This window comes from Portunus trituberculatus, chromosome 44, assembly GCF_017591435.1.
Source record: "Portunus trituberculatus isolate SZX2019 chromosome 44, ASM1759143v1, whole genome shotgun sequence".
NCBI classification, from domain to species: domain Eukaryota; kingdom Metazoa; phylum Arthropoda; class Malacostraca; order Decapoda; family Portunidae; genus Portunus; species Portunus trituberculatus.
In genome coordinates this window covers 21879525-21892800 of record NC_059298.1, presented here as the reverse complement: position 1 = coordinate 21892800, position 13276 = coordinate 21879525, and the positions used below count along the sequence as shown (strand labels likewise).

Here is a 13276-nt window from a genome sequence, read left to right as displayed (position 1 = left end):
GGATAAAATTTTGTTAAAGCGAGTTTGGTGTTCGTTAAACGAGCAGATGGTAGTAAAAGGAAACCTTCGTTGTAGTGAAATTTTGTTGTGTAAACCTTCGTTAAGTGGGAGTTGCCTGTATTCCAAATATCTTGCTTATGTGTTTCTCGAGGCTCAGATTTTCCTGTATGATCACTCCCAGATCTTTTTCATCTTTAGTCTTCATTATTTATTCCTCTCCCATCAAATACTTCCTTACCAGTCTTCTCTTGCTCTTTCCTAGTTCTATTGTGTGTGTGTGTGTGTGTATTTACGTAGTTGTATTTACCTAGCTGTAGTTTTACGGGCCCTGGGCTTTATGCTTGTGTGGCCCCATCTCCATATCTACACTTATCCAATCTTACTTTAAAAGTATGCACACTCGTTGCAGACACTACTTCATTCAACCTGTTCCACGTCTTAACACATCTTTGTGGGAAACTATATTTTTTAACATCTCTCAGACATCTTCCCTTTCTTAGCTTTTTACTATGCAATATTGTGCTTTGAATGTCATTTTCTTCTCTCAGGATCAGTTTCTCATTATCCACTTGGTCCATTCCGTTGATCAATTTATAAACTTGTATCAGATCCCCTCTCTCTCTTCTCTGTTCCAATGTTGGAAGATCCATAGCCTTTAGTCTCTCCTCATATGTCATCACTTCAAGTTCTGGGACCATTCCTGTAGTCATTTTTTGTAGTCTCTCCATCTTCCTTATGTGTTTCTTTTTATGAGGGGTCCACACTACTCCTACATATTCCAATCTGGGTCTTATTATAGTTCTTATCACTTTCTTCATCATTTCTTTGTCCATGTAGTGAAATGCTACTACGATATTCCGTAGCAAATTATATGTCTGAAAATTCTATCAATATGGCTTGCCGGTTGATTATTTTCTTCCATCGTCACTCCCAAATCTTTTTCCTTTTTTACTTTTTCCAGTTCTACTCCATCTCCCATCTTATAGATTCCCACTGGTCGTCTTTCACTCTTTCCCATTTCCATGACATGGCTTTTGTCCACATTGAATTCCATCTCCCACATTTTACTCCATTCCTAGATCTTATTTAGGTCTTCTTGCAGTATTTCACAATCCTCTTTTTGCTTTGTGTGTGTGTGTGTGTGTGTGTGTGTGTGTGTGTACTTATCTAGTTGTATACAAGGTCTGTTTGGAAAGTATCCAGCCATGTATAATTTCAAGAAATATGTCTAACCTAGGACAATGGCAATCTACTCTCCTTCATAGTAGTCTCCTTTGGACCTCACACATTTCTCCCAGTGTCCCTTCCATGTTTCAGAACATTTTGCAAAGTCCTCGTTTTATATCTTCATCAGCTGGCTTGTCGCATTCTTCTTAATTTCGTCTATGGACTGAACATTGGACATGGACATTTTATCAATATTTTTTTGCAATTCCACACAATCCTCATTGTTCCTTATTACTATTAATAGTTTTATGTAGATACTCAGGTTCTCCTGTATATTGTTAATATATATTTGAATTATTATTGGCATTGACCCTGTGGTACTCCACTTGTTACTATTCTTATTTCTCTTTCTGTTAAGTAGTCCTTCATCCAGTTTAAGACACTTCCTGGTATTCTTCCAGTAAAAAATGTTTAGCACTTCTATTTTCTCTGGAATCAACAATGTATGATGTTTGTGTTTTACACCATTTCTTTTCTTTGCTGAATCCATAATGGGGCTATACCATAGCAAATAAATGATTAAATGAGAAGAAATGCCTGTCATCTGTTCCAAGCAGGAACAAACACATGATTTAGTAATACAGTGCCATCAGAAAGTGATGGTACTCCACTGTGATATATTTAAAAAGGTGCACCAACAATGATGCCTGAAAGCTGATATTTCTGGAATATCTTTCCCCGGATTTTTTTTAGTCAACTGTATTCAATTCAGGAAATTAAGAAACAAACTTTGGTATTGCATGCACTGTACTAATCTCCTTCCTTGATCTGCTTCTCTAACTAACTACTTTGAAGATTGTTATCACTTCTAGAATACGTAATTTTCTTAATCTACCATGTGTAATGTGCACACATTCATATACACTACACATTAGCAATGAATGCCTATACTCGATATATGAGTTTAATTCATTCCGTGATGGAGCTCGTATCACAAAACAATTTTTCCCATTGAAATACATTGAAATGCCAATAATCCATTCCAGCCTTCCCAAAAGAACAACACCCTTATATTTTTCTATATTTTTAGGTACGAAAAAGGTAATCATAAATAGTAATTATTGCACAGAAACATAATAAAACATAATAAAAGATAATATAAATAGATAAACAACACATATAAAGTATATTTTATCTCAGAGGATGCATTCCATGAGACGTTATCCTACCGCATTCCCAACCCTCACTTGAGATGGTCGATCAGCTGAAGTGTACAAATATAGCTCTAATAATCACAGATGAGCTCGTTGATGATCTTGTAAACATTGTTCATTGTTTAAATAAAGTTTTAAGTAGAGAGAGAGAGAGAGAGAGAGAGAGAGAGAGAGAGACTTCACCGCCATAGCCGTAGATATTTGTTTACATTACTACCCACCTCCATGATAAGCATTGGTGGAAGAGGTAGGCAGAGATAGAAGAAATTTGTTTTGCCTTTTCAGTTACATACACATACATACTTTATCAATGAATGAAAATATATGAAATAACAGCAAAAGTTTATATTTAGTGTTCTTACCTTGGAGACACATGTTTTCAGCTAATAGGGATAAATGATGGAGGAGAAGGGAGGGAGAAAAGGATGCAGGCACCATTCATAAGTAAACATTAAACATAAATTAAAACTACATTTTTTACACACACACACACACACACGTGTAACAAATCTACTGAGCTTTTATTCAAGAGTGGTTGACAAAATACAGGAGAGAGAGGGATGGATGGACTGTGTATATTTGGATTTAAAGAAAGCTTTTGACAAGGTACCTCACGAGAGACTGTTATGGAAAGTAGAGATTTATGGAGGACTGAAAGGAAAAGTGTTAAAGTGGATGGAAAACTACTTGAGATGGAGGGAGATGAGAACGGTAATAAGGGATGCAAGGTCGGACTGGTTGATGGTGGAGAGTGGAGTCCCACAAGGCTCAGTGCTGGCACCAATACTTTTCCTGGTATATATAAATGACATGCCAGAGGAGTAAACAGTTATATTAATTTGTTTGCGGATGATGCGAAGTTGTGTAGGTGTGTGAAGAGTGAAGAAGATTGTGAAATTTTACAGGCAGACCTGGATAAGATTTGGGAGTGGAGCAAGAGGTGGCAAATGGAATTTAATCTGAGCAAAAGTCATGTGATGGAGATGGGAAAGAGTGGAAGACAGCCAAGAGGGTCATATAAGATGGGTGAAAAAGTAGTGTTGAAAAAGGTGGAAAAGGAAAAGGATTTGGGAGTGATAATACAAGACCATGGGCAGTTTGAGTGTTTGGAGAAACATATAATTTGATAAAAAATATTGGATTAGCCTTCCATTATATGGATAAAGATATGATGAAGAAATTAAGTAGTATGGTAATTAGACCAAGATTGGAATATGCTGGAGTGGTTTGGTCCCCTTATAAAAAGAAGCATATAAGGAAGTTGGAGAGATTGCAGAGAATGGCAACAAAAATGGTTCCGGAATTGGCAGAAATGACCTATGAGGAGAGATTAAAAGAAATGAATTTGCCTACCTTGGAACAAAGAAGAGAAAGAGGAGATTTAATACAGGTTTATAAACTGTTGAATGGACTGGATGAAGTGGATAATGAGCAAATGATGTTGAGAGAGGAAAACTTAAGTAGAACTACAAGATCGCATAGTAAAAAGATAGCCAAGGAATATGCTTGAAGGATGTGAAAAATATAGTTTCCCACAAAGATGTGTGGAGGTGTGGAATGGTTTGAGTGAGGAGGTGGTGTCAGCAAGGAGTGTGCATAGTTTTAAAGGAAAGTTGGATGTGTGTAGATATGGAGACGGGCCACAGTATGATACCTAGGCCCTGTAAAATTACAACTAGGTGAATACACACACACACACACACACACACACACACACACACACACACACACACACACACACACACACACACACACACACACACACACACACACACACCAGTAAGCCATATTGATAGAATTTTTAGAGAAACATATAATTTGGTAAGGAATATTGGAGTAGCATTTCACTACATGGACAAAGAAATGATGAAGAAATTGATAAATACTATAATAAGACCCAGATTGGAATATGCAGGATTAGTGTGGACCCCTCATAAAAAGAAACACATAAGAAAATTGGAGAGGCTACAAGAATGGTCCCAGAACTTGAAGGGATGACATATGAGGAGAGACTAAAGGCTATGGATCTACCAACCTTGGAACAAAGAAGGGAGAGAGGAGACCTGATACAAGTCTATAAATTGATCAACGGAATGGACCAAGTGGATAATGAGAAACTGATCCTGAGAGAAGAATATGACACGCGAAGCACAAGATCGCATAGCAAAAAGCTGAGAAAGGGAAGATGTCTGAGAGATATTAAAAATATAGTTTCCAGAGATGTATTGAGACGTGGAACAGTTTAGATGAAGAAGTAGTGTCTGCAACGAGTGTGCACACTTTTAAAGTAAGATTGGATAAGTGTAGATATGGTGACGGGGCCACACGAGCATAAAGCCCAGGCCCTGTAAAACTACAACTAGGTAAATACACACACACACACACACACACACACACACACACACACACACACACACACACACACACACTACATGGACAAAGAAATGATGAAGAAATTGATAAATACTATAATAAGACCTAGATTGGAATATGCAGGAGTAGTGTGGACCCCTCATAAAAAGAAACACATAAGAAAATTGGAGAGGCTACAAAAAATGGCTACAAGAATGGTCCCAGAACTTGAAGGGATGACATATGAGGAGAAACTAAAGGCTATGGATCTACCAACCTTGGAACAAAGAAGGGAGAGAGGAGACCTGATACAAATCTATAAATTGATCAACGGAATGGACCAAGTGGATAATGAGAAACTGATCTTGAGAGAAGAATATGACATCCGAAGCACAAGATCGCATAGTAAAAAGCTGAGAAAGGGAAGATGTCTGAGAGATATTAAAAAATATAGTTTCCCGCAGAGATGTATTGAGACGTGGAACAATTTAGATGAAGAAGTAGTGTCTGCAACGAGTGTGCACACTTTTAAAGTAAGATTGAATAAGTGTAGATATGGAGACGGGGCCAGACGAGCATAAAGCCCAGGCCCTGTAAAACTACAACTAGGTAAATACTAGGTAAATACGCACAAAGTTGTACCTTGAGATAGGAGTTTAATTTGTTCCGTGACAGAGCTCAAATCTCAAAAAGATTTTCCCGTTGAAATGCATTAAAATGCCATTAATGCGTTCCAGCCTCAGAAAAGCAACTTTTTTTTTTTTTTTTTTTTTTTTTTTTTTTTTCAGGTAAGAAAAAGGTATATATTTGTAATTAATAATTATTGCAAGGAAACATAATAAAACATAACAAGAGATAATATAAATAGATAAACTACTCGTATAAAGTATATTTATCTAGAGGGTGTATTCCATGGGACATTACTGCATTCCCAACCTTCACTTGGGACTGTCAACCAGTTGGAATGTACAAATATAGCCACCAACAGAAGATTGGCTGCTCTAATAATCACAGAAGAGCTCAGTGATGAACCTGTAAATATTATTCGTTGAATAGATAAAGTTTTAAGTGAGAGAGAGAGAGAGAGAGAGAGAGAGAGAGAGAGCACCACCTTGGTGTAGAAGCTTGTCTACATTGTTCTCTCCCCTCCATGATAAGCGTTGGTGGAGATGGAAGAAATTTGTTTTGTCCTTTCAGTTACATACACATGCATACTTTATCAATGCATGAAAATATATGAAATAACAGCAAAAGTTTATTTAGTGTTCTTGCCTTGGAGACAAATTTTTTTGGAATAAGGATGGTTAATTTTGGAGGAGGAGGGAAGGAAGGATGCAAGCACCATTCACACATAAACATTAAACATAAATTAGAACTGCACTTTCTTTAGACAAAAAAGAGGTTAGTAAATAGTGTGAAAATGATGAAAGAACAATCACAGTGCATCAGATCCACAGGATACACATAGATACTAGCTTAGCTAAGGCTGAACCGATGTGCCGAGCTGACAACTATAGCAGCAACATCCCCAACCATGACTCGTATCTCAAAATTTTGCTCGTATTAAAAATAAAAAGATGACCAAATCTTAGCTCGTATCGCAAAAAACTTTTATCTCAGATTGCTCGTATCATATCTCTAGGTACCACAGTATATATATATATATATATATATATATATATATATATATATATATATATATATATATATATATATATATATATATATATATATATATATATATATATATATATATATATATATATATATATATATATATATATATATATATATATATATATATATATATATATATGTGTGTGTGTGTGTGTGTGTGTGTGTGTGTGTGTGTGTGTCTGTGTGTGTATTCACCTAGTTCACCTAGTTGTAATTTTACAGGGCCTGGATATCATACTCGTGTGGCCCCGTCTCAATATCTACACACATCCAACTTTCCTTTAAAACTATGCACACTCCTCACTGACACCACCTCACTCAAACTATTCCACACCTCCACTATATTTCTTCACATCCTTCAAGCATATTCCCTTGGCTATCTTTTTACTATGCGATCTCATAGTTCTATTTAAATTTTCCTCTCTCAACATCATTTGTTCATTATCCACTTCATCCAAACCGTTCAGCAGTTTATAAACCTGTATTAAATCTCCCCTTTCTCTTCTTTGTTCCAAGGTAAGCAAATTCATTTCTTTAATCTCCCCTCATAGGTCATTTCTGCCAATTCCGGTACCATTTTTGTTGTTGCCATTCTCTGCAATCTTTCCAACTTCCTTATATGCTTCTTTTTATAAGGGAACCAAACCACCCCAGCATATTCCAGTCTTGGTCTAATTACCGTAATAATTAATTTCTTCATATCTTTATCCATATAATGAAAGGCTAATCCAATATTTCTAATCAAATTATATGTTTCTCCAAACATCTTGTCAATATGAGCCTCAAACTGTCCATGGTCATGTATTATCACTCCCAAATCCTTTTCCTTTTCCACCTTTTTCAACACTACTCCTTCACCCATCTTGTATGACCCTCTTGGCCGTCTTCCACTCTTCCCCATCTCCATTACATGACTTTTGCTCAGATTAAATTCCATCTCCCACCTCTTGCTCCACTCCCAAATCCTATCCAGATCTGCCTGTAAAATTTCACAATCTTCTTCACTCTTCACATACTTACACAACTTTGCATCATCCACAAACAAATTAATATAACTGTTTACTCCCTCTGGCATATCATTAATATAGACAAGGTAAAGTATGGGTGCCAGCACTGAACCTTGTGGGACTCCACTCTCCACCACCAACCAGTCCGACTTTGCATCCCTTATTACCGTTCTCATCTCCCTCCATCTCAAGTAGTTTTCCACCCACTTTAACACTTTTCCCTTCAGTCCTCCATAAATCTCTAATTTCCATAGAAGTCTCATGTGAGGTACCTTGTCGAAAGCTTTTTTTAAATCCAAATATATACAGTCCATCCATTCCTCTCTCTCTTGTATTTTGTCAACCACTCTTGAATAAAAACTCAGTAGATTTGTTACACATGACTTCCCTTTCCTAAAGCCAAATTGATGACCTGATAATAACTTATGATCCTCCAGGAACCGTATCCAATATTTCTTTATCACCCTCTCACAAATCTTACCGACCACACATGTTAAAGACACAGGTCTATAGTTAAGAGGCTCTTCTTTACTGCCTCCCTTATAAATGGCCACCACTTCAGCTCTTTTCCACTCTACCAGTACTTCCCCGGTTTCTAATGAGCACCTTACAATATCATGTAATGGATCCATCAATTCTCTACATTCCTTCAATAATTTGCCTGAAACTTCATCTGGTCCCATCGCTTTATCATCTTTTAAGTTCCTCCAACATTTTATAGAACTTCTTTTTAGGTATCTTAATGTCATTCATGTACACATTTCCTTCTACATTCTGAGGCTTTACAAACATTGTTTCTTTAGTAAATACTTGTTGAAACCTATTATTTAGCAATTCCGCAATATTCTTAGAGTCATCTACTATCCCTTGCTCTGCTTTTAATCTTTCAATAGACTCTCTCTTTTTAAGTTTACCATTAATGAACCTGTAAAACAATTTTGGATGTTCCTTACTCTTGTCTACAATATCTTTTTCAAATTTTTTCTTCCTCCCTCCTTACCCTCATATACTCATTTCTTGCCACTTTATGATTCTCCTTATTTAGTATATTCCTGCTCTTTTTCCATCTTTTCCAAGCCACATCTCTCTTTTCTTTAGCCTTAACACAAGTTGCATTAAACCAATCCTTTCTTCCTTCCTCTCTCGGTTTATACTTTGGTACAAATTTCATAACATCTTCTTTATAATATTTCATAAAAATGTCATATTTTTTTTTGCACTTCTCTGCTTTGTAATATCTCCTCCCAATCTAATGTTCTGAAATAGTTTTTCAAATTTTCTGTGTCCATCTTTCTGTAATTCAATCTACCACTCCTGTATGTCTCATCTCTCCTTCACTGTATTATTGCCATCTGCATTTCCATAACCACATGATTACTCTTCCCCAATGGACAGTTGTATTGTATATCCCCACATAGGTACACTTCTCGTGTTAACACCAAATCCACTCTAGCCGGTTCATCATCTCCTCTATATCTAGTATTTTCTTTCACCCTCTGTTCCATCATATTTTCCATCATTAGATTAAGGAATCTCTCTCCCCATGCATCCTCTCCAACACCACTTACTAGATTTTCCCAATCCACCCCCTTACAATTAAAATCTCCTACTAGTATCACCTCTCTTTTTCCAGTTAATACACTTTCCAAACTCTATAAAGTATCCTTGATCATATTCCCTTAATGTCCAAGAATTTGTTTTAGGAGGTACATAGGTCACCATGATTATTAATTCTTTTCCATCACTTTTTAACCTTATGCTTATCACTTCTGCATTGTTCTTCCCATACCAAACCTTATCCACATTTATCTCCTTCGTCATAATCATAACTCCTCTTCCACCTTTACCCTCTCTATCCTTTCTCCATATATTATATTTATTATCCAAATTTACTTTTGTTTTTTCATGTAATTTTGTCTCAGTCAAACACACTATATCAGGCTTCTCCACCATCATATAGTCTTGCAATTCCAATCTACTTGACAGTATCCCATCTATATTAGTATATATTACAGTCCACCCACTGCTCCCTCTAGGGGTTCCTCCACATTCCTTTTTTCCACATACCATTTTCTGACTCACACTCCTCTAACTCTCCACAAAAACTTTTTTTTTTTTCCTCTTCAGACCGCACATCATTTTTCCTTCTCACCTCTTCCAACAATTCCTTATATCTTCTCCTCTCTTCCTCATTTCTGTTTTTCCTTATGTACACCTCTTTACAACCTTCTACCTCTCTTAATTTTGATGTTCTATATAAAATGTCCTCCGCAGATTGTTGTGACTTCAGTACTACTTTAATCGGTCTCCTTACTCCCTCTTTATACGGACCCAGTCTATGGATCTCTTCCACTTCTTCTTGTAGGTCTTTTTTTTTCCTCATCATTTAGATTTTTTAACAGATCTCTTACCGTTTTTAATTCTTCTTTAATTCTCTTAGGCTTATATGTTATATTTTGTTCTTTCATCCCAAATATTAACACACTCTTCTTCTTTTCTGCTATTTCTCTTATCAATGTTTCCTTATTCTTCATAACATTAACCAGTTCCTTAGACCTTTCTTTTTTGTCTTCATTCAACTGATCTTTAATTATTTCTTGTAAACCAACCATCTCAGCTTCCCTCAACTCAGTCCATTGTGTTTTCTTCATTTCCCACTCCCTTTCAAACCTTTCACTTTGCTCACTGATCATTTCCTTAAAGTCATCTTTCTCCTTTACAACTTTCTCCATTTTCTCCTCCATCCGTCTCTTGTATTTTTCAACCTCCACTCTCAAGTGTGCATTCTCATCCACCAATCATTTTTCATTTTCCTCCAGTCTCTTAACTCTTTCCTTCAAAGCCTTGCGGAATTCTCTATCCTGCTCCTCCTCACTCCTCTAAACTTTTTAATTCCTTCACCAACTCCTCAAATTTCTTTTCTAGCATAACCAATCTTCCTTGCATTGTTGCTCCTGTTGAAGATGGACTCATATTTTGTATGGCCACTTTTGGTTTTGGTCCCTGGGCCTCATCGGCATATTTTGAATTTGGTAACTTATTTTGTACAGGTCTATCCATATCATTTCATTCTTCCTGGGAGCGTGTGGGTGTGTGGTGGTGTGCACTGGCGGCCAGGCCTGGTAGCTTTGTGTGTGTGGTGGGATGCGTTGGCGGCTGTTTATGGCTGGCCCTTGTTTGTTTCCCGCACCGTCGTCTGGAGCGCGGAAGCTCCAACACCTCCGATCACTATTATGCACACTCTACCAGGCTACGTTCACTCTGTACACTTGTTCACTCACTCTGGTTGCCTTTTTTTACTAGTGACGGTTCTCACTCCAAGCACATTGTTTAGCATGTGGAGTGTTAGTTAGACGACACTCTGAGCAAGGAGGCACGTCCACTCTCCACGGAGCGAGGAGTGTGTGTGTGTGTGTGTGTGTGCAATTGTCATGAATTATGTGTAACAGCAAAGCAGTGAACAATAATAATATGAATTTAATTATGTTTATAGAAGAACATGTTCTCTTAGATTATGTGTACAGTGTCCTTTCATTAATTCATGTCACATATTTTTAGTATGTGTTCTAAAACATTACTTTAAAACAGGATTCAGCTATTGTATAGGTTTATACCAATAAGTTTTGCTTTTTTTGTTGCTGCATTTTATTAACATTGTTTTTGATATATTCCATAGGAGCAACAAAGAGCTTTAAAGAACAATGAGAATTTGGAAAGTTCTGGAATCTCTGGCACAGCAAGCACTCCAAGCAGTGGAAATGAAGGAAACAATGAACCGAGTCCTGTCACCACCCCTCATGCATCTCCTCGCCCACCCCTTCCATCTTTAACACCCACCCGGCCAATGGTGATAACCCAGCGACCTCAGATGCCTTCAGGAACACCATCCAGACAAGCTGTGCCTCACAACATGATCAGAGGTCCTATCACTCACCCACAGGGAGTATCAAGTGATACTTATACAACACCTGTAGGGACCTCTCTTCCCACTAAGCCAATGGATTCATTCACACATCCATCAACTCCTACTCCACAAACATCTCCACTGCCATCTCCAACAAGTGACCCTTATTCACGAATTCCTCCTTCACCACGGCCTCCTTCTTCAGATGTATATAGCCTACCACCTGGCACACCAAGACCTGTTCCTACTGACCCATATGCAATGCCCCCTCCAACTCCTCGTTCAGTTGATCCTTATGCAGCTCAGCCTCCAACTCCAAGACCAATGACATCAGAGCAATTTACATGCAGTACAACAGAATCTTTCTCTCAACCACCAGCATCCCCTTATGTTCAAGCACCGCCTACTCCCCGTCCTCATGATGATATTTATGGACAACCTCCAACACCAACCCCTACAGGAGGTGTTTCTGGAGACCCAGCAAGACAGCAACATCTCAGAGATTTACTCCAAAGACCTCCATGGAGTGAAGGAAGTGGGGTTCATTCTGGAGTGGTCCCTCAACCTATGACCTCTCCTACTGGCCTAGGTGGAGAATTTCGGCCACCTCTTCCTCCAGCAGCACAAATATCCAATGTGCGCATGAGACCTAATATTGCTCCAGGTCAGTCAGCTATGATGATTCCTCAAGCTGGGCAAATGGACCACAGATTTAGGATGGTTTTTCAACGTAATTTACAGCAACAGCCTCCACAGCGGCAAGGTGCTGTCAATGGACGCAGCTCTGTGGATGCCTTTAGCCATGCACCACAGCAAAGACCACCTCAGCAGTATTTGGGTACTGCTGGACCTGGAGTACGTCCTGCATTGACAAATGTGGTAAGAAGTCCTGCAACAAATATTATTGTAAGTCAGGGTATGGGATCTACCCATTTACCTCCAGGTAATGCTGTGAGAGTACCAGTTGTGTCTCCTACACACCTTCCACAGTCGCCAGCACATCAGCTTGTAGCTGAACCTCATCCACCTAGTGTTCATTCACAATCTCACCTTCCATCACATCCTCAGTCACCTAACCTACAGTCTCATTCACAACCAGGTCATTCACAACAGCCTCACATGTCACAAGGTGATCCACGATTGCCTCATCCACAGTTATCTAATCCTCAACAAACACATCCTCAGCAACCTACTCATAGTCAGCCACGCCATCCACAAGCACCTCATCCACAGCCGCCTCATTCTGAGCCACCACATTCACAGCTGCCTCATACTCAATCACCTCACCCACCATTATCCCATCAACAAGAAACTCAACCACCACAGCAACAGCAGTCAGAATCGGAGCTACCTGAGGCAGTAACTCGAGAATTGGAACAGTTAGAGGAAGAACAACAGCAACAGCAGCAACAGCATCCGGCTCAGCAGCCACCACCTCAGCCAGGGGCCCCAACCCATTCTTCAGCTCAGGGAGATGATTTGGAAGACCTTGCCCCCAGTGATCTTACCAGCATGGAAGATGATGATCTCTTGGGTAAGTGTTCTTGTTTGTAATAGATTTTAAATATTTCAACACACACACACACACACACACACACACACACACACACACACACACACACACACACACACACACACACACACACACACACATTCGAGAGACACGGTTGAGAGAAGCACTGGCGCAGTTCGACGATCAGCTGATCTTCACTACACCTGTTGTATAGTATTTACAGTGGCCTGGGCAGGTAGTGTGGACTGAGAGACACGGTTGAGAGCGAACGCACTGGCGCAGTTCCGACGATCAGCTGATCTTCACTACACCTGTTGTATAGTATTTACAGTGGCCTGGGCAGGTAGTGTGGACTTTTTTTTTTTTTTTTTTTTTTCTTCCTCCATGAAATCAATTAGTAAGGAATAATGAGTGAAAAAGATATTCCATCCAAATGCAGACA

At 38.6% G+C, this 13276-nt stretch overlaps 1 protein-coding gene across 1 annotated transcript in view; it reads left to right on the top strand.

Moving 5' to 3' along the window:
* Window positions 1-13276, top strand: part of LOC123518657 (histone-lysine N-methyltransferase 2C-like) — a gene marked incomplete in the record, with an annotated part of 371622 nt that overhangs the window by 174325 nt on the left and 184021 nt on the right. Inside the window, 1 exon segment of the mRNA XM_045279595.1 lies at window positions 11094-12855. Within this exon segment, the coding sequence (XP_045135530.1) occupies window positions 11094-12855 (1762 nt within the window).